The sequence below is a fragment of the Leucoraja erinacea genome, chromosome 12, assembly GCF_028641065.1.
Source record: "Leucoraja erinacea ecotype New England chromosome 12, Leri_hhj_1, whole genome shotgun sequence".
NCBI lineage: Eukaryota > Metazoa > Chordata > Chondrichthyes > Rajiformes > Rajidae > Leucoraja > Leucoraja erinaceus.
Genome location: NC_073388.1, coordinates 56,608,281 through 56,630,577, shown reverse-complemented (window position 1 = coordinate 56,630,577; position 22,297 = coordinate 56,608,281). Strand labels below are relative to the sequence as shown.

Below are 22,297 nucleotides of genomic sequence, written 5' to 3'. Positions count from 1 at the left end.
CATCCCTTTACCCTTTGATTCCAGTTGTAAATGAAAATGAATTAGTGAAGAGTAAGCATACAGGAGAGAGATATAGAACACTTGATTGAGAATGGCACATCATCAACAAAATCAATGAACTAATCGTTTACTTCAGAATGGGGAAGTAGGGAGACCACATGCCAGTTTTCATTTGAAGGTAGAAACAAGGAGCTGCAGATGTTGGTTGGTTTACAAAAAAAAGTGTTGGAGTAACTCAGCGGGTCAGGCAGCATCTCTGGAGAACATGGATAGGTGATATTTGGGGCCCTTCTTCAGAATGATTGTAACAGAAGGGAAGAAAGCTGGAAGAGAGGACAAAGTTTGGCAGGTAATAGGTTAATATAGGTGAGGGGCAGGGAGGATTTGATAGGCAGGTGGTTGGATAAAGGCCAGAGATTAAAATAAATGACAGTATCCTGTCTAGTTCCCATGTTGATAGATTATTTACTATTAAGAAATGTATCTACTTCCTGACTATCACTCTCATCTTGGTGGAGAATTCTACAAGTTGACCACCCTCAGGGTGAAAGCATTCCTCTTATTACGATTTTAAATAGCATACTCTGTATCTTAAGGCTATGGCACCTAGTTCTCATCTTTTCAATTATTGGGAACCTTCGCCATCTACCCGCTCTCTTTAGTGCTGTTAGAATTTTATGGTTTCTTAGCGATCCTCCCTCATTGTGGTAAACTCCAATGAACATAGGTCTTGCTCATCTAATCTATTTTTGCGCATCAATCCTGCTGCCTTAGGAATCAGTTTTATAAACCTTCACAGCATGCCCTCCATGACAAAAACATTCTTCCTCAGATAAGGAGATCAAAACTGTACACAAAATAGAATCTCAGCAGTAGCACGTTTTGTAGCAGCCAACATTTTGTATCATTTGCCATCCTAAGTCGCACTTTAAACCACTGGTGTTCAAGGACATCCAAGTCATGTTGCACTTCCCTCCCATTTTCTCAGTCAATCACCATTTGGATTATAATTTGCCTTTCTGAGTTTAGAACTGTAGATGGTTTATGCATGCAACCTATAATGTAGCCACCTCAATACCACTAACCACGCCTTAGTCATCTCAGTATAACTGTGATATCTTCCCCTTGCTCCTCCCTTGGTTCCAGTACGCCTGAAGACTAGATTCAGATTCAGATTCAATTTTAATTGTCATTGTCAGTGTACAGTACAGAGACAACGAAATGCATTTAGCATCTCCCTTGAAGAGTGACATAGCAAACGATAATAAGTGTCCGGGGGGGGGGGTGGTGGTGATTGGCAGTCACCGAGCTACGTTGTTGAGTAGAGTGACAGCCGCCGGAAAGAAGCTGTTCCTCGACCTGCTGGTTCGGCAACGGAGAGACCTGTAGCGCCTCCCGGATGGTAGGAGGGTAAACAGTCCATGGTTGGGGTGAGAGCAGTCCTTGGCGATGCTGAGCGCCCTCCGCAGACAGCGCTTGCTTTGGACAGACTCAATGGAGGGAGCGAGGAACCGGTGATGCGTTGGGCAATTTTCACCACCCTCTGCAATGCCTTCCGGTCGGAGACAGAGCAGTTGCCATACCATACTGTGATGCAGTTGATAAGGATGCTCTCGATGGTGCAGCGGTAGAAGTTCACCAGGATCTGAGGAGACAGATGGACCTTCTTCAGTCTCCTCAGGAAGAAGAGATGCTGATGAGCCTTCTTGATCAGAGTAGAGGTATTGTGGGTCCAAGAGAGGTCATCGGAGATGTTGACTCCCAGGAACCTGAAGCTAGAAACACGTTCCACCTCCGTCCCGTTAATGTGGATGGGGGTGTGCGTGCCGCCTCTGAACTTCCTGAAGTCTACAATGAGCTCCTTGGTCTTCTTGGAGTTAAGGGCCAGGTTGTTGTCAGCGCACCATGCTGCTAAGTGCTGGACCTCCTCCCTGTAGGCCAGCTCATCGTTGTTGCTGATGAGGCCAATCACCGTTGTATCATCCGCATACTTGATGATGGTGTTAGTACCATGTACAGGTGTGCAGTCATAGGTGAAGAGGGAGTAGAGGAGGGGGCTCTGCACACAGCCCTGTGGAACGCTGGTGTTCAGGGTGAGGGTTGAAGAGGTGTGCTTGTCTAACCTCACAGACTGGGGTCTGTTGGTTAGAAAGTCCAGTATCCACTTGCAGAGGGAGGGGTCGATGCCCAGGTTACCGAGTTTGGTGATCAGTTTTGATGGTATAATGGTGTTGAATGCTGAGCTGTAATCGATGAACAGCATTCTTACGTAAGTGTCTCTGTTGTCGAGGTGGGAGAGGGCGGAGTGAAGTGCCGTTGAGATGGCATCCTCCGTACTCCTGTTCTTGCGGTAGGCAAACTGATGCAGTCAGTACTGGGACGTGCTTCACATGTGCCTTTATTAAATACTCAGTAAAGTTACAGTGTGTCAGACTTAACTTCTTTACATGGTGTCAGCAAGTTAAACGCATGCCTCCTGTTTATCGGGTTTTATTTGCTCCTAGCTTTACGTGTTTAATTCCCTCTTTGCCATGGCATTCTCATGCCGCAAGCCCTCTCCCCGTGTCTTTGATGCTGACATTGCGGAGCGATGGGCTACTTTCGTGATGGACTACAACCATTTCATCAACATCGTGCACCGAAATGACCCTTATGCGGTCAAAGCCTCATTCCTGCTGAACCTTGCCGGTCCCGATGCTATGAAGTGAGCTCAGATTTCATCTACAATCCAGCGGTCCTGGATGACAACGACCAGGGCGTCGAGCCGGCGGAATCTGCCAACGACCCGGTATTGTCTCTTACGCAAGTTTGCGGAGATTTGTGACTTGCCCTCCAACCGTATTTTGTAGCGGGCTAGATTCTTTACAAGGAAACAGCAGCCTGATGAGCCTGTTGAATGTTTTATCGCTGACCTGCGCTACCTTGCTCAGCGGTGCCGTTTCGAGAACATGTGTGATCAGCTCACTAGAGATATTTTAGTCACTGGCATGCTAGATCAGAAGTTACGCGCAGAGCTGCTGCGAAAACCGGATCTCACCCTGACTGAAGCTATGCATGCATGCAACTAGCTGAGGTGGTTGCCCCGCTACATGGGCAGAGGGGATCTGACAATCGGGCTATTAATCTGACTGGTGTTGCTATGCCCCGTCGCAAGCGGTCGACTTATGCCGCTCGGGTCCCACTTGTCAAGAAGTGCCCCAACTGTAATTATGTCCACTCTATGCAGTCGCAGTGTCCAGCATTTGGCAAAGCTTGTAATTTTTGTAAGAAGATGAACCATTTCTCAGCTGCTTGTTGCTCCCGTGGGAACGTTCCTCCAGCTCCCAGACAAGTTTTAAACAACCTGTAACAAGTTGATAACGAATTTGATTCCCAGTCTTCTGTTGACACTGCCCTCGACTCTGAGCCCAGTACTTCCATGGGAGATGCCAGTGTTTACTCTCTCCTTCATAATCAATCTCGCATTCCCGATCCTTCTGTACTAGTCACTGTCAACAACAAATCCTTCACTGCTAAGTTAGACACGGGGGCGAAGGTGAATGTTATGTCAACATCCCTGTTCAGGAAGATTAAGAGTAATGAGCTGTTAACAGCTGATCGCTCGACATTGCGTGCTTATGGGGGAGAGGAGCTGAAACCTGTGGGGAGGGCCACCTTCCACTGTGTGCTGAAGAAATCTTCGCGAGACCTATCGTTCTTCATTCTTGACTGCGACTGTGTGACTCTGTTGAGCAATCAGGCGTGTCAGGATCTCGGGCTGGTGTCCTTTGACCGTACTGTCCACGAAGTGCGGGTGATGCTGAATCCACTCTCTGAATACCCTGACCTATTCGATGATGAACTGGGTAAGCTGCCCCTTGTGTACAAGATCGCAACTGACCCGTCGGTTGTACCAGTGGTCCGTGCTCCACACAGGGTGTCGTTTGCCATGAAGGGCAAGGTCGAAGCAATGCTGAAGAACATGGTTGCCATGGGAGTGCTTGAAGCTGTCAGCGAACCCACCGACTGGGTCTCCACCATGGTCGCCACCATGAAGAAGGGTAAGAACGAGATACGGGTGTGCATCAACCCCAAAGACTTAAATCTAGCAATAAGACGTCCTCATTATCCCATGAGGACTAGAAGACGTTGCTGCCCAGGTCGGTCAGGCCACGGTGTTCTCTGTCCTTGACGCCAGGAGCTTATTCTGGCAAATACCTTTAGACAAACACTCCTCAGACTTAACCACTTTTGGCACCCCCTTCGGAAGATTCAAATTTTTGCGGATGCCGTTCGGCATCAACTCTGCTAGCGAAATGTTTCAACGCTCCATGGAGCAACTGTTTGCTGGCCTGCCGTGTGCCATTATCGTGGATGACATCCTGGTTTATGGGAAAGATGCTGCTGAGCACGACCACAACCTCCGACGAATTCTAGACCGCGCTCGCCAGATCAACTTAAAACTCAACCTGTCAAAGTGCAAGTTCCGAGTAGCTGAAGTATCCTATGTTGGCCACATCTTCACAGCCCACGGGCTAAAACCTGATCCGCAGAAGACCAACGCTATCTCCGAGCTGCCTGCCCCGACCGACGTGACCAGCCTGCAGCGATTCCTGGGCATGGTCAACTACTTGGGAAAGTTCATCCCCGACCTCAGTGAGTTGAGCTCACCCCTGAGGCAACTGACGAAAAAAGACACTGCCTGGTCCTGGTTTCCCCAACACCAGCAGGCTTTCGACCTTCTCAAAACAAAGCTGATCAGCACACCGACTCTCAAGTTTTTCGATCTGCAACGTCCGATTGTAGTTACGTCTGATGCTTCCCGCTTCGGACTCAGTGCTGCCTGCCTGCAACTCCATGATGACGGCTCGCTGCAGCCCATTTCTTATGCCTCGCGCACCATGACAGACACTGAGCAGCGCTATGCACAAATCGAGAAGGAGCTTCTTGCGGTTGTATTCGCCTGCTCCAAGTTCAAGGACTTCCTTTTCGGTACCAGGTTCATCGTCGAGACGGATCATCAACCCTTGGTGACCATCCTCAATAAGCCCATCCACATCGCTCCAGCTAGACTCCAGCGCATGATGCTACAGCTCCAGCGGTTCGACTTTCTGATCGTGTACAAGAGGGGCACCGAGATGCATGTGGCTGACGCACTGTTCCGGGCCTCCCGCTTCTCCTGTGACAGGCACCCCTACGAGCAGGAGGATCTGCAGGTACTCAATGTCAACTTTGTTCCCTCTAAGCAGCTGCAGTGCCTGGTTGAGCACACCGCCAACGACCCCGACCTGCAACAGCTTGCAGCCGTCATCCAGCGGGGATGGCCCAGCAGACGCACCTCACTGCCTGCGGGTGCCCACCCTTTCTTTCTGGTCCGCGACGAGCTTGCGCTCCGGGACGGAATCATCATCAAGGGTCACAAGGTGGTCGTCCCTGCCTCCCTATACGACTTGTACTACAACGCTGCCCACATGGTGCATCCCGGAGCCGATGCCACCGTCTCACATGCCCAAGAACAATACTATTGGCCCGGCATGGCCAAGTACATTAAAGCCCGAGTAGCCTCCTGTCCTGATTGCAACACCCAGCCACTTCTGCAGCAGCCTGCGCTTGCTATGCCCTGGACCTCGCTGGCTGCTGACATATTCGAATGGGGAGGCAAGCACTACCTGGTGTTGGTTGATTCATACTCCAACTGGTTCGAGGTGGACCTTCTCCCTGCTATCACCTCTGAAATGGTTATCAGTAAGCTGTGCAGACACTTTGCTACCTTCGGGTCCCCGGTCCGCTTACAGACCGACAACGCCCAGCGTCTAATGTCCCGTGTGCTTCGCCCACCGATGCCGATCGCCCAACAATCCCTGGTGCCCAAGGTCCTCCAGCCCGCCGCCGTCCAGCAACGGATTGCTCACAAGCATGAGGTACAGCGCCGCTCTCACGACAAGTCCTGCCGCCCGCTCTCACCACTACTGCCTGGCCAGGTCGTCCGCATGCAGACAGCCACCGGATTCTCCCGACTCGCAACCGTTGTTGGTGTGGACGATTCCCCGAGATCTTACCTGGTGGACTTTGATGGAACTGTCTACCGCCGGAGCCGCCAGCACCTGTTGGCCGTTAACGAGCCTCAGCCTCCTCCTATGGATCCTTACGCTCCTCCGTTGCGTTTCGAGCCTGTCATTACTAATTACCCCACAGCTCCCTGCATGCCCCGGTCAGTTCGCTTGCCGCATTCTCCTCCTTCTGTGCTTCCTGGTTTCGGGCAGATGATTTCCTCCCCTGCTCCTTCTCCTCCGTCTCCTCCTCCTGGATCACCCGTGCCGGCTGGGTCACCTCCCGCATTCCCGGTTGGGTCTCCGCCTGCTTCCTCCTTCCCGGCTGCTGCTGCTGCTGCTCCGCATCCTCTTCTATCTGGTGGGGAGGGTGATGGTGCTATATGCACACGCTCGGGTCGGGTTGTCAAACCTCCTGTCCGCTACGGTGATTTCGCTTAAATTTGCATGTGTTGTATAATCACACTGCCACTGTTATAACTTCAATTTTAGATTTCTAAGGGAAATGATGTAGATGGTTTATGCATGCAACCTATAATGTAGCCACCTCAATACCACTAACCACGCCTTAGTCATCTCAGTATAACTGTGAGATCTTCCCCTTGCTCCTCCCTTGGTTCCAGTACGCCTGAAGACTAGATGCAGTCAGTACTGGGACGTGCTTCACATGTGCCTTTATTAAATACTCAGTAAAGTTACAGTGTGTCAGACTTAAATTCTTTACAAGAACCATCGTGGATAATACCATATTTTTTCACATTAAACTGCATTCAATACATCTGACCAACTTATTCTTCTTTGTATCTGCCTCAAAGTTCACTTTCCAGCACAATCCAACCCTCCTCAGCCCGACAAGCTTTAAGTCATTTGCAAAACTGGAAATGTTATGTTTAGTCCTCACATCCAAATTGGCTTCCAGTCTCATTCCAGGATTAATATGCATACCATTGACAAGCACATCAGTGCTGCGCTAACAAAATACTGTGTAGTTGAAAATTGTCATTTTTTAATTATCCCAATCTCACATTTGTCTGCTTAGGTGTACGATAAAATATCTAATTGGTATTTTTCCTTACTGAATTAAAACATCTTTCTCTCACAAACACAAGCGAGGTAGATTAATTAGTCATGAATGAAACATGCCAATCAACCAACTTTCTATTTTACTGGGAATGCACTGTCAGCGAGTTTCTGGCAACATTTCAAAAAAGTTTAGATGAGTAGTTAAATCACTGAGGTTACCAGCCATGAGCTTGTAGACAGGATTAATAAGGGAAGGATTAATAATGATAGATGTGGTGGGCCAAATGGCTTGCTTCATTCTGCATGACTCTTGACTATTTGCAAACAGGTTCCCATTTTTTGTCTCATATCAAAGTCTGTATTCAAAATAACAATATTCTTTCCCTTTGTTGTGAAGAGATAAGGCAATTTATACATTTAAGCTCTTTATGAATCAATTGGACAGGCAAGGGTTACATAGAGCGCCAGCACTAAAGTCCTTGAATGAAGAATGAAAAAATGATTTAATTTTGTACGGGAAAACTGCAATCTATAGTCCATATCATGGAGAGTTAGAAGTTCAATGGAATTCAAGTTACTGTCTTAAGCTAAATAAACAATAGAACCAAGAAATGGTGAAATATTTGTGCAACAAGCTACATGTGTAAATCAGATAGGAACAGAAATATTACTTGCAATGTATAGTACTGTTTCTTCAAATACTATCATAACTAATTTGTTGGGGATTGGACACCCAAGTAAATACCAGCTAGATGTAAGTAAATCGATAATTTTTACCCAGTGTACTTCAACCTGCTACAAGTTACTTCTGAACAAAAACAGTTTTGATCCACTCCAAACTCCTGGAATGAGTAATTTAAACAATGTGACATGTTACTAAACATTTGTTTTTTTCCTCATATTTCTATAGGTCTAACATGAAAACACAACGCTTAAAAAGAGTCACAGTCTTACCTGGTAAGACCTTTGCCCATTTGACAACACGCACAAGTTGCCTTTCCCCAAGTTCATTGAGACTTGTCAACAAACTGGCTGATGTATCAGGTTGAGTATTGTCATACCCTGCATATACCATATCAGGCTCAATGGACTGCAGCACAGCTAGGAAAAGGGGCTGACATTGAAATTTCTGCATTCTTGGTATACCAATCCTTGGTACTATCACGAGGCTGGTGTCCTGTTGCTTTTGTGTAACCGAAGAGTCTGTTTCCTCTGCAGTTTGGAATGGTCTTGTATTCTTTAGTTTTCGACCTTGAAAATAAAATTATTAAATGATCAGCTTGAGTTACAGAGGGAAAAGGTGTCGATTCATGAAACGTAAAAACCTTGAAATGCAAAATAGTATCAGAAAATTATCAAACTGCAAAAGATATGTCACCAAATCAATAATGGTTAAACCAATTCAATTAATACTTAATACTTAACTGCATATTGAATGGTCAACTTATAAGGAGACTTCATTTTCTGTAAATTTTCGAATGGGTTTACCTCGCCTGTTTCTTTAATTTGCCAATACTCACTTTCTATACCAATGTGAAATGTGACATAGTTAGATTCTTCATGTGCTTTGTGCTATTCTCCTGCCAACTTCTGTTCAGACCATTTATTCAGCAAAAATTAAAAAAACACAGTAAACAAAATCGAGCTGCATCTTGTCCCTGAAAACTTAGTCAATCTTTCTGGTCACAACGTTGTATTTCACTTGCAACAAATTTCCCACTGGAAATGAACTAAATTTCAGAGCCAATGATAGGCTGGTCAACTTAAAGCACCTACAATTTGAGATTACCAAACCTTAGCTGCGTGTTTATGTCATTTGCGTTTGCAGGTTCCAAGCCCCAAGTAACTGAAGGTGCATTTTACACTCAATATCTGGAAGACCAGGGTCTTATATCCGTGTTGCCCCACACTGCCCTCCGACAAGTGGTTTATAGCGAGACTCTGTAAAACAGACCTGTTCCCATTTCTTGGCATTTGCCTCTTGATGAAAGTGGATAGCAATGTGGAGATTCATCATAGCCTTTGGCCAACTCCAGAAATGGGTACTTACAGATCAAGATCTCATGGAACAGACTTACTATCTGGCAGCAGTGACCCCTGCCTTCCTATGTGATTCTGAGAGCTGAATTGTCTACATTGGACATCTGAAAGCAATAGAGAAATATCACTGATGCTGTCTCTGCAAAACCCCTGAAATACACTGAAAAGATAACAAAGCAATGTCAGTGTCTTCGCCCTGGCCAACATTCCCAGTACCAAGTCCCTAGTTACACTCAATCAGCTACGTTGACCAGACCATATCATTTGCATGCTCAACACCAGACTCACACAATAGACATTATTTTCCAATCTACATCAAGGGTTTGAAATGAAGTGGCTGCAGAGATGGTAGAACCATGGTTCAAATTTGTCATATCTTACTGAATTACAGGAGAGTTCCAGCTGATTGGAAAGCTTAACATCTATTGTTAGTAAGGTGTTTGAGTGTATAATTCAGGATGAAATGACAAGTCATTTAGAGAGACTTTTTGCAATCAAACCGACAACATGGTTTTATGAGGGTGAAATTGCTGCAATTCCTTGAGAACCAATAGAATGCAATATGGGAACTGATAGAATTCAAGCAGAATCAATAGAATGCAACCTAAAGATGCGGTTTATTTGGATTGCCAATTGATATTTGTTAAGTATATGAAATGGTGGTGCACAAGAGCACGTGGGATTGCGAGAAGTATATACTGGAACAGATGCCAGAGTTGGAATAAATAGGCTGTTTGAAGTGGTTTATTCCTGCTTCTATTTTCTTGAGATTACCAGATGGACAGAGAAAGATTCAAAGATGTGCTCAAATTCTCCTTGAAATAAAAAGAACATCGCCACTGACTCCTGGGACGTTCTGACCAATGATTGTCGAAGGAGTACCTGGGATAGGAATGGGATCTCAAGGCCATTCATCAGGAGAACAGAGCCTCTTTGTAGTTGCCAGAAAAAGCAAAACACCCTCCCACCTGCCTGTCTCATCAGCCACCATATTCCCCATTTATGGAAGTCTATGGTTCCCACATAATAGTGACCTCGGAACTCACAAATGCACTGAAAAGATAACAAAGCAATGTCAGTGTCTTCGCCCTGGCCAACATTCAGTGCAAGTTCAATGCAATGAGCAGAAAAGTGAGAGGTGACAGCGACCATGATCTCTAAGGACAGATAAGTCTAGGCATATGTGTTGGTTGCCTCCCCCAAGTACTTTTGCGCCCTTAGTTTGAAGGGGTATATAGGGGTGGGTAGTTCATTGGGTGTGCCGAATGTCTTTAGTTTGTTCTATTTGCGCGAGGCTATATTGGGCTCGAATGAATGGTTTCGAGGATGAACCCCGCGGTATTCAGGATTTCTCAGGATTACTGCCTGTGCCACGCGACAGCGAGAGTAGGAATGGGGCGAGGTGGAGGATAAATGCGTGGCTGAAGGACTGGTGCAATGGGCAGGGATTCAAGTTTCTGGATCATTGGATCTTTTGGGGAAGGTGTGACCTGTACAAAAAGGACGGGTTGCACGAACCCGAGGGGGACCAATATCCTGGCGGGGAGATTTGCAAAGGCTACTGGGGAGACTTTAAACTAGAACGGTTGGGGGGAGGGACTCAAATAGAGAAAGCTAGTAGACTTTGTGTGAGGTAGGAGGCAGAGACGGGAAGCACTCAGGCCCAACATGTAGGGGGGAAAGAAGAAAAAGATAATAAAGAGAATAAGAGGTGGTGGTTTTTTTTAATGTGTGAGCAGAGAGACAGAGGGGTGAAAAATGAGGGTAGAAGCAATAGGTAGCAAGGTGAAAAGCAAAAGTGGTTGGCAGGGAAATCCAGGGCAAAAATCAAAAAGGGCCATTTTTCAACATAATTGTATAAGGGGTAAGAGTGTTGTAAAAACAAGCTGTAAAGCTTTGTCTCTCAATGCAAGGAGCATTCGTAATAAGATGGATGAGTTGAATGTGCAGATAGCTATTAATGACTATGATATAGTTAGGATCACGGAGACATGGCTCCAGGGTGACCAAGGCTGGGAGCTGAACAGCCAGGGATATTCAATATTCAGGAGGGATAGACAGAAAGGAAAAGGAGGTGGGGTAGCGTTGCTGGTTAGAGAGGAAATTAACACAATAGAAAGGAAGGACATTAGCTTGGAGGATGTGGAATCAATATGGGTAGAGCTGCGAAACACTAAGGGGCAGAAAACGCTAGTGGGAGTTGTGTACAGGCCACCTAACCGTAGTAGTGGAGTTGGGGATGGCATAGAACAGGAAATTAGAAATGCGTTCAACAAAGGTAAACCAGTTATAATGGGTGACTTCAATCTACATATAGATTGGGTGAATCAAATTGGCAGGGGTGCTGAGGAAGAGGATTTTGTGGAATGTATGCGGGATAGTTTTCTAAACCAACATGTAGAAGAACCAACGAGAGAGCAGGCTATTCTAGACTGGATATTGAGTAATGAGGAAGGGTTAGTTAGCAGTCTTGTTGTGCGTGGCCCCTTGGGCAAGAGTGACCATAATATGGTTGAATTCTTCATTAGGATGGAGAGTGATATAATTAATTCAGAAACAAGGGTTCTGAACTTAAAGAAAGATAACTTTGAGGGTATGAGACGTGAATTGGCCAAGATAGACTGGCAATTGATTCTTAAAGGGTTGACAGTGGATATGCAATGGAAGGCATTTAAAGGCTGCATAGATGAACTTCAACACTTGTTCATCCCAGTTTGGCAAAAGAATAAATCAGGGAAGGTAGTGTATCCATGGATAACAAGGGAAATCAGGGATAGTATCAAAACAAAAGATGAAGCATACAAATTAGCCAGTAAAAGCAGCCTACCAGAGGACTGGGAGAAATTCAGAGTCCAGCAGAGGAGGACAAAGGGCTTAATTAGGAAAGGGAAAATAGATTATGAAAGAAAACTGGCAGGGGTCATAAAAACTGACTGCAAAAGTTTTTATAGATATGTGAAGAGAAAAAGATTAGTTAAAACGAATGTAGGTCCCTTGCAGTCAGAACAGGTGAATAGATCATGGGGAACAAGGACATGGCAGACCAATTGAATAACTACTTTGGTTCTGTCTTCACTAAGGAAGACTTAATTAATCTGCTGGAAATAGCAGGGGACCGGGGGTCAAATGAGATGGAGGAACTGAGTGAAATCCAGGTTAGCCGGGAAGTGGTGTTAGGTAAATTGAATGGATTAAAGGCCGATAAATCCCCAGGGCCAGATAGGCTGCATTCCAGAGTACTTCAGGAAGTAGCCCCAGAAATAGCAGATGCATTAGTGATAATTTTTCAAAACTCTTTAGATTCTGGAGTAGTTCCTGAGGATTGGAGGGTAGCTAATGCAACCCCACTTTTTAAAAAGGGAGGGAGAGAAAACGGAGAATTACAGACCAGTCAGTCTAACATCGGTAGTGGGGAAACTGCTAGTCAGTTATTAAAGATGGGATAGCAGCACATTTGGAAAGTGGTGAAATCATTGGACAAAGTCAGCATGGATTTATGAAAGGTAAATCATGTCTGACGAATCTTATAGAATTTTTCGAGGAGGTAACTAGTAGAGTGGATAAGGGAGAACCAGTGGATGTGTTATATCTGGACTTTCAGAAGGCTTTCGACAAGGTCCCACATAATAGATTAGTATATAAACTTAAAGTACACGGTATTGGGGGTTCAGTATTGATGTGGATAGAGAACTGGCTGGCAGACAGGAAGCAAAGAGTAGGAGTTAACGGGTCCTTTTCAGAATGGCAGGCAGTCACTAGTGGGGTACCGTAAGGCTCAGTGCTATGACCCTAACTATTTACAATATATATTAATGATTTGGACGAGGGAATTGAATGCAACATCTCCAAGTTTGCGGATGACACAAAGCTGGGGGGCAGTGTTAGCTGTGAGGAGGATGCTAGGAGGCTGCAAGATGACTTGGATAGGCTGGGTGAGTGGGCAAATGCATGGCAGATGCAGTATAATATGGATAAATGTGAGGTTATCCACTTTGGTGGCAAAAACAGGAAAGTAGACTATTACCTGAATGGTGGCCGATTAGGAAAAGGGGAGATGCAACGCGACCTGGGTGTCATGGTACACCAGTCATTGAAAGTAGGCATGCAGGTGCAGCAGGCAGTGAAGAAAGCGAATGGTATGTTAGCATTCATAGTAAAAGGATTTGAATATAGGAGCAGGGAGGTTCTACTGCAGTTGTACAGGGTCTTGGAGAGACCACACCTGGAGTATTGCTTACAGTTTTGGTCTCCTAATCTGAGGAAGGACATTCTTGCCATAGAGGGAGTACAGAGAAGGATCACCAGACTGATTCCTGGGATGTCAGAACTTTCATATGAAGAAAGACTGGATAGACTCGGCTTGTACTCGCTAGAATTTAGAAGATTAAGGGGGGATCTTATAGAAACGTACAAACTTATTAAGGGGTTGGGCTGGCTAGATGCAGGAAGATTGTTCCCGATGTTGGGGAAGTCCAGAACAAGGGGTCACAGTTTAAGGATAAAGGGGAAATCTTTTAGGACTGAGATGAGAAAAACATTTTTTACACAAAGAGTGGTGAATCTCTGGAATTCTCTGCCACAGAAGGTAGTTGAGGCCAGTTCTATGGCTATATTTAAGACGGAGTTAGATGTGGCCCTTGTGTGCCTTCCACTAGCGATGAATGCTGTGGTGGATGTTTGTGTTAAATTTTTATTGTGTATTGTGTGTTCTTTTTTTTATTGTACCGCTGCTGGCTCTGAATTTCCCTGAGAAAGGGATTAATAAAGTATTTATCTATCTATCTATCTATCAGGCACGTGCCGTCAGGGTAGGCAAGGTAGGCACTGCCTATCCTAACTAAAATTATAAAATGGTAATTACTAAATATAAATAGTAAAGGCATGGGAGAATTATGCCTATCTAAGAGATCGATCTCTTAGGTAGGCATAATTCTCTGTGCCTTTCATCCGCAGCACTTGTAACACGCGAAGGTCTATACAGCCCAGTTGCCGTCAGCGCTGCTTCAAGCCGTCAATGACAAGCGGGGCTGAAGGCAGCTGAAATTCTGCCTTTGCTGTACTGCGGAGGCGCAGCAGCCTACTGCGAATGCGCAGCGCTAGTTTCTTGGCGGGTTTTTCAAATATGGATTGCCATTATCTGAAGTGTATCTTAGGAAACAAAGAGAGAAGAATAGAGTTTGTGTACCAATAATGTGGTAAGTAAATTTCTTGGTGTTATATGTTTTTAAATACCGTATTTCCCGGGGTGTGGGGGAAGAGTTCCTTTCACAGCGTTTGGGGAGTCTGGCCCGGGGTAAAGTTGCGGGGAGGGCAGGAGCGTTGTGAAGGAGAGGATCGGGATCATGCCACTTGCGATGCTCCTTACACGGAGCCACCGCATTGAGGCGCGGGGGGGGGGGGGGGGGAGAAGTAGCTCGGGTGGCTGTGAGCGGCTGCCGGGCCGGTCAGTGGAACCGGCCGCCACCTCAGCGCCTTCTGCCGGCCCCCGCTCACCTCTGGCAGCTCTCCGTCTAAAAACCTCTCTCCTGCCACTAGCCGGCCTCACTCATGTCAGCCGCTTCCCGCAAATCCTTAAATTCCGACAGCGCGATTGAGGTTACTCGGCTGCGTGAATTTAAGGATTTGCAGGAAGCGGCTGACATGAGCGAAGTCGGCGAGCGGCAAGTGAGAGGTGTTCAGACGGAGAGCACTGGCAGAGGTGAGCGGGGCAGCAGAAGGAGCTGAAGTGGCGGCCAGTTCTGCTGTCGGGTCCCGGCGGGCGCTCACAGCTACCCGAGCTGCTTCTATCCCCGGCTACAATGCCGTGGCTCCGCGTCCGTAGCGCCGCAGCAGCAGTAATTGAGCAAGTTACTGGCATTATCCCCGACCCCCTCATTTTCAACACTCCTGCCCTCCACGCAACTTTACCCCTGGCACAGACTCTCCACACGCTGTGAAAGGAACTCTCCCCCCCAATTGGTCCCTTGAACAAGTGTTGTCATTCAATAAGATGACAACTGAATCAACTTTTCCCTGTACTGCTGTTTTTCCCACCATCCCTCCACCTGCCATCACCCTTCACCCCCTTCCCATTCAGTAATTCAGAATAAAGGAGACTTGCAAGCCTGGGCAAATTGAATTAACCATATAAACCATATAACAATTACAGCACGGAAACAGACTGAATTGAGACTGTCTTTATCTTTATTTTTTATCTTTACGGAAAGAAAACTCTGCGCATGCACGGTTGACGTTTTTTTTTTTTAAAGTCGACTGACTGCCTACTAATAATAATGAACATAGTAATTACTCACGGTACGTGCTATCTATCTATCTATCTATCTATCTATCTATCTATCTATCTATCTATCTATCTATCTATCTATCTATCTATCTATCTATCTATCTATCTATCTATCTATGATTTTTTTTTGCACACTGTCACATTTAACATTTCTACTTTTGGGTATGTATGTGGCAATTACGGCTCATGGAATTTTCTCCCACAATACTAGTTATATTCGTAACAACATATTTAAATATAAGTTACATTTTCGATCTTTCCGAACCCCTTAAAAAATGTCTGAAGAAGGGACCCGACCCTAAACGTCGCCTAGCCATTCCCTCCATAGATACGACACAAAATGGTGAAGTAACTCAGCGGGACAGACAACATCTCTGGAGAGCTAGAATGGGTGACGTTTTGGGTCGAGATCCTTCTTTGGACCCTCCATAGATCCAGCCTGACCTGCTGAGTTATCTGACACTTTATGTTTTGCTGTTAAAATAAAGTTGTGGTTCGCTGAAGAAACTATACGATAGACCACTCTGGAAGTGCAAGTTTTGCTGTACACTTCATACAGTAGTATTTTCATACTGTGTGTTTTCAATAGCTACTGTTTCCAACTCCGACCAGATGTCACATCAGTGATTGAAAACCAGGACTTTAATATGTGCATCTTACATATTGTAAAAGAGAAACACTGCTTTGCCAGCTTTATTCTCAGCTAAGATCATAGAGCCGAGTTCTCAGAGCGCAGCGCCACACCGAAGGAGAACAAAATTATTTTGTTCAAATGTTGCTGTTTGACATCAATTTACAGTGCATTCAGAAAGTATTCAGACCCCTTCAATTTTTCCACATTTTGTCACGTTACACCCTTATTCTAAAACGGATTAAATTCATTTTTTTTAATCATCTATCTACACACAATACCCCATAATGAAAAAGCAAAAACAGGTGTTTAGAAATGTTTGCTTAGTAATTAAAAAGACATAACTGAAATATCACATTTACATAAGTATTCAGACCCTTTACTCAGTACTTTGTTGAGCCACCTTTGGCAGCGATTACAGCCTCAAGTCTTCTTGGGTATGACGTTACAAGCTTGGCACACCTGTATTTGGGTAATTACTCCCATTCTTCGCTGCAGATCCTCTCAAGCTCTGTCAGTTTGGATGGGGAGCATCGATGCACAGCTATTTTCAGGTCCCTCCGGAGGTGTTCAACTGGGTTCAAGTCTGAGCTCTGGCTGGGCCACTCAAGGACGTTCACAGACTTGTCATGAAGCCACTCCTGCGTTGTCTTGGCTGTGTGCTTAGGGCCGTTGTCCTGTTTGAAGGCGAACCTCCGCCCCAGTCTGAGGTCCAGAATGCTCTGCAGCAGGTTTTCATCAAGGATCTCTCTGTACTTTGCTCTGTTCATCTTTTCCTCGATCCTGACCAGTCTCCCAGTTCCTGCCACTGAAAAACATCCCCACAGCATGATGCTGCCACCACCATGCTTCACCGCAGTATGGTATTGGCCAGGTGATGAGCGATGCCTGGTTTTCTCCAGACGTGACACTTGGCATTCAGGCCAAAGAGTTCAATCTTGGTTTCATCTGACAAGAGAATCTTGTTTCTCATGCCTTTTGGCAAACTCCAAGCGGGCCGTCATGTGCCTTTTTACTGAGGAATGGCTTCCGTCTGGTCACTCTGCCATAAAGGTCTGATTGGTGGAGTGCTGCAGATATAGTTGTCCTTCTGGAATGTTCTCCTATCTCCACAGAGGAACTCTGGAGCTCTGTCAGAGTGACCATCAGGTTCTTGGTCACCTCCCTGACTAAGGCCCTTTTCCCCTGGTTGCTCAATTTGGCTGGAAAGCCAGCTCAATGAAGAGTCCTGTGGCCTGCAATGCTACAGAAATGGTTTTATACCCTTCCCCAAATCTGTGTCTCGACACAATCCTGTCTCGGAGGTCTACGGGAAATTCCTTTGCCTTCTTAAACCTTATATAGACAGGTGTGTGCCTTTCCAAATCATGTCCAATCAATTAAATTTACCACTGGTGGACTCCAATCAAGTTGTTGAAGCATCTCATGGATAACCAATGGAAACAGGATGAACCTAAGCTCAATGTTGAGTGTCATAGCAAAGGGTCTGAATACCTATGTAAATGTGATATTTCAGTTATTTATTTGTAATTACTTTGTGAAAATTTCTAAGCACCTGTTTTCGCTTCTTCATTCAGAGGTATTGTGTGTAGATTGATGATAAAAAAATAGAATTTGATCCATTTTAAAATAAGGCTGTAACGTAACAAAATGTAGAAAAAGTGAAGGGGTCTGAATACTTTCTGAATGCACTGTATGTACATACTCATCCAGAGAAGATGACACGGGTACAATATTTCTTATAGTGTTATGGGAAAATATGAGGCTAATTTCTCCTTATGATTCAGGAAGAAACATGTGTAGTCTACAACAACCTAATTATAGGTTGCTAATATTAATTAGAAGTTAGTGGCAGATGTAAATGGTAATGTATATGTAGTATATAGGAATGGAAATATAATTCATAAGCTCTGTTCACAGTCCTATTTATTTTTAATCCAACCTAAGAACAAATAAAGGAGGAAAAATAACTATCATGTTCTTGTAAGAGATGTATCAAAATAATCAATAATTATATTTGTATTCACCTATTCACAATAGGTTATTGGATTTCAGTTTACAGCTGAATTGGTTTAGGCATTTTTAGTCATTGTATGGATAGGATTATGGTAATTTCTGATATGGTAGTAAGGGGCAGGAGGACTTTTTGTTGTCTCTTAAGATGCTTTTTCTAATCTCCTGGTGACTAATTTCATGCTTCATTGTAAGTTTGCATGACCATTTCAAATTCTACAGGATTATTACCGTATTTCCCGGCAATGAAGACGCACCTGCGTTTTTTGATAGAATCAAAAAAATAAAAAATAAAAAACGCGAGAATTCAATTTGCCCAAGGTTTCCACATCTCCTCCATTCTAAATGGGTGGAGTGTGGAAGATGACGGCAGGTGGAGAGATGGTGGGAAAAACGGGAGCGCTAAGGAACTAGGAAATTCAAACATAAGGATCAGTAGTGCCAAAACGGGAGTGACCGCCGGGACCGGACAGCATCCCTGGGCCGGCAGAAGGCACTGAGGTGGCGGCCGGTTCCCCTGCCTCTTGCAGCCACCCGAGCTACTTCCCTCCCCAGCGGCAGTCAGAATTTAAGGATTTGCGGGAAGCGGCTGACGTGAGCGAGGCCGGCGAGCAGCAGGAGAGGTGTTCAGACGGAGAGCATTGCCAGAGGTGAGCGGGCCGGCTGAGGGCTCTGAGGTGGTGGCCAGTTCCGCTGTCCAGTCCCGGCAGCCGTTCGCAGCCACCCGAGCTACTTCCTTCCCTCCCCCCCCGGCCACAAGTCATTGGCTTCGTGCCTGGAGCGCCGCAGCAGCTGTGAGCGAGTGAGTTGCTGGCATGATCCCCAACCCCCTCCTCCTCAACGCTCCTACCCATGCTGACCAGGGGCAGACTCCCCACATGCTGAGAAAGGAACTGTCACCCCCCCAGCGGCGCTGTCCTTTTACAGCTGCTTCCCACTTTACAGCCGCTTCCTATCAACTGCCAGCAATGAGGGATAGACTTAGCTATCCCGTCTTCACTTGAACAGGTACTTTGTATCCGTCTTCACTAAGGAGGACACAAACAACGGATTGTTCTTGATGTTGCTGTACTGAGGGATTGCCAAGTCTATCTTTCTTGGCTAACAACATAACCTTCAGCTTCCAAGAAGCAGGTAAATTTTCGTACCTTATTTTTGGGTAAAAAATAACGTCTTCATTGCCGGGAAATAAGGTAAGTTATATGTAGTTTTATTTAGAGATACAGCATTGAAACAGGCCCATTGAGTCCATGTCAACCATCAATCAACCGTTCACACTAGTTCCAAGTTTTCCCACTTTCTCAATCACTCACTGCACATCAAGTGCATTTTTTTAAACAGTCCATACAAAGCCATACATCTTTGGAATATTTTGGATCAGAAAATTACAAGCATTAATAGATTATAAATGATTATCAAGCATTTTAATGTCCCTTTGTAAAATTTGGTTCAGAAGATTTACATATAAATAAAAATATTCTCCAATACCGTGCTAAAACGGAAGGAAACTGACTAGATTCATAGCAAAGATAGACACAAAAAGCTGGAGTAACAGCGTATCAGAGTTTCTCTGGAGAAAAGGATGTGGTGACATTTCAGGTTGAGACCTTCTCTCAAGCGATGCAGTCTGTCCTGAGTTACTCCAGATTTTTGTGTCTATCTTCAGTTTAAACCAGCATCTGCAGTTCCTTCCTACACATGGATTCACAGCAACTTGTTTCAGCACTTTAATGTTTGGCATATAGTTTGGGCGGCACGGTAGATCTGCTGCCGTACAGCACCAGAGACCTGGTTCGATCCTGACTAGGTTTGTTGTCTGTACGGAGTTTGTACGTTCTCCCTGTGACCGCGTGGGTTTTCACCAGTAGCTTCTGTTTCATCCCATATTCCAAAGACGTGCAGAGTCCAGCACACTGGTGCTATTATAAATAAAACAAATCAATGACTCTACTTCCTGAGAAGATTACGGAGATTCGGTATGTCAGAGAGGATTCTCTTGAACTTCTGCAGGTGTACAGTTGAGAGCATATTGACTGGTTGCATCATGGCCTGGTTCGGCAACTTGAACGCCCAGGAGTGGAAAAGACTGCAAAAAGTTGTGAACACTGCCCAGTCCACAGCTGGTTCTGACTTACCCACTATCAAAAGGATTTATCGGAGTTGCTGCATCAAAACGGCAGCCAGTATCATCAGAGACCCACACCATCCTGGCCACACACTCAATGCTTAACTAATCTTCTGGAATTATTTGAGGATGTAACTAGGAAAATGGACAAGGGAGAGCTGGTGGATGTAGTGTACCTGGACTTTCAGAAAGCATTTGATAAGGTCCCACATTGGAGATTAGTGGGCAAAATTAGGGCACATGGTATTGGGGGTAGAGTGCTGACATGGATAAAAAATTGGTTGGCAGACAGGAAACAAAGAGTAGGGATTAACGGGTCCCTTTCAGAATGGCAGGCAGTGACTAGTGGGGTACCGCAAGGCTCGGTGCTGGGACCACAGCTATTTACAATGTACATCAATGATTTGGATGAAGGGATTCAAAGTAACTGTAAATTGGTTATTGCATGTGAACCAATCATAGTAGAAATAGCATCACTAACCCCACCTTACTGTATGCTTTATATTAACACCCATTTCCTACACTAGGCAGACTTGGAAGCGGTGATGATGAACTAGCAACTAACAACCTGCAGTACCGCTATATCATGTGTATTAATTAAAGATGACTTTAAACTCCAGACTGTGTAGTAAGCTCATTTACATGGTGTCGGAAAGCTTGGAGTAACCCACGGTGTCTGTATATCAGGTTTTATTTCTGTTTATCAGTTTCACTTTTATCACTATGGCTCAATCGTGCAGAAAGCCTGCGCAGCTTATCTTCGAATCTGACCGGGGAATGATGGAGGCTCTTTCAAATCGACTACGAACACTATATCGCCATCGTCCACTGAAATGAACCAGATGCTGTCATGGCTTCCCTCCTACTTAACCTGGCGGGACCTGAAGCCATGATGAGAGCGCAGACCTTTGAATACGCGCCAGCTGTTCACGATGAAAACGATCAGGTAGTTGTACCTGCTGAGAATATGCGTGACCCCACCGTTTTACTACATAAATTCCGTGAACTATGCGGCCCACCCTCAAACTGTATTTTAGAAAGAGCTAATTTATTTGCGAGGCACCAGCTTCCCGATGAGCCTGTGGAAAGATTTATTTGTGACTTAAAATATATGGTTCAGAGGTTCCCCTTTCAGGTCATGTCGAACGAATTAATCAGGGACAAGCATGTCAGTGGTATGACCGATCAAAAGCTAAGGACTGAGTTACTGCGGAATGCTGATTTAACACTTGAACAGGCAGTGCATGCCTGTCGAACGTCTGAGATTGTTGCCCCACTAAACGACCAGTTTGACACTCAGAAGACCATAAACCTGACGGGTTTCAACAGACGATAAACACCCGACCGATAACAGAAGATTTATGAATGAGCCCCCTCAGCGGTGCCCGAATTGTAACTATGTCCACAACAAGGGACGATCGTTCTGTCCAGCGAACGGAAAGCCTTGCAATTACTTCAAAAAGATGAATCACCTCGCTGTTGTTTGCAGGTCCCGTGGGAACAGACCCTCCAGCTCAGCGTCTAATCTGTACCTGTTGCAACAAAACCAAACAATTCCAGACTCACAGGAGCAGCTCGACTCTGCCCACGAGGATGATCCAATTAGCACATACGAGGAGTCGACTGTGCATTCACTCCTTCACACAGCTGGTAAGATTCTGGATCCCTCTGTTTCAATGACAATTAATAACAAGCCTGTGAAGGCCAAACTCGACACGGTGCCCGCGTGAATGTAATGTCTGTGCACGTCTACAACAAGACAAGCACGTGAGATCAACCTGAAATTCAACCCTAATAAATGTAACTTCAGGATTCCAGAGGTCACATATGTTGGACACGTTTTCACTTCTGATGCCCTAAAACCGACCCGAAGAAAACTGCTACCATCAAAGAAATGCCAGGCGCCACCAACGTGTTAAGCCTACAACGCTATCTGGGTATGGTGAACTATCTGGGAAAGTTCATACCGAACCTGAGCGAACTAAGCTCGCCTCTGAGACAACTCACTCGGAAGGACAACTCACCTGGTTCCAGCAACATCAACAAGCATTTGACTCTTTAAACTCCAAGCTGGCCAGCGCTCCCACCTTGACATTCTTCGACCTGAAGCGTCCTGTCACGGTGACCTGCGATGCCTCACGATACGGGCTGGG

At 45.4% G+C, this 22,297-nt stretch overlaps 1 protein-coding gene across 2 annotated transcripts in view; it reads right to left on the bottom strand.

Moving 5' to 3' along the window:
• LOC129702391 (androgen receptor-like) overlaps positions 1-22,297 on the bottom strand; it is a 215,098-nt gene that overhangs the window by 58,406 nt on the left and 134,395 nt on the right. For both annotated transcript variants that reach the window (XM_055644168.1, XM_055644169.1), the window contains exon 4: positions 8,007-8,303. In XM_055644168.1, the coding sequence (XP_055500143.1) occupies positions 8,007-8,303 (297 nt within the window). The remainder of the gene's footprint in view (positions 1-8,006; positions 8,304-22,297) is intronic.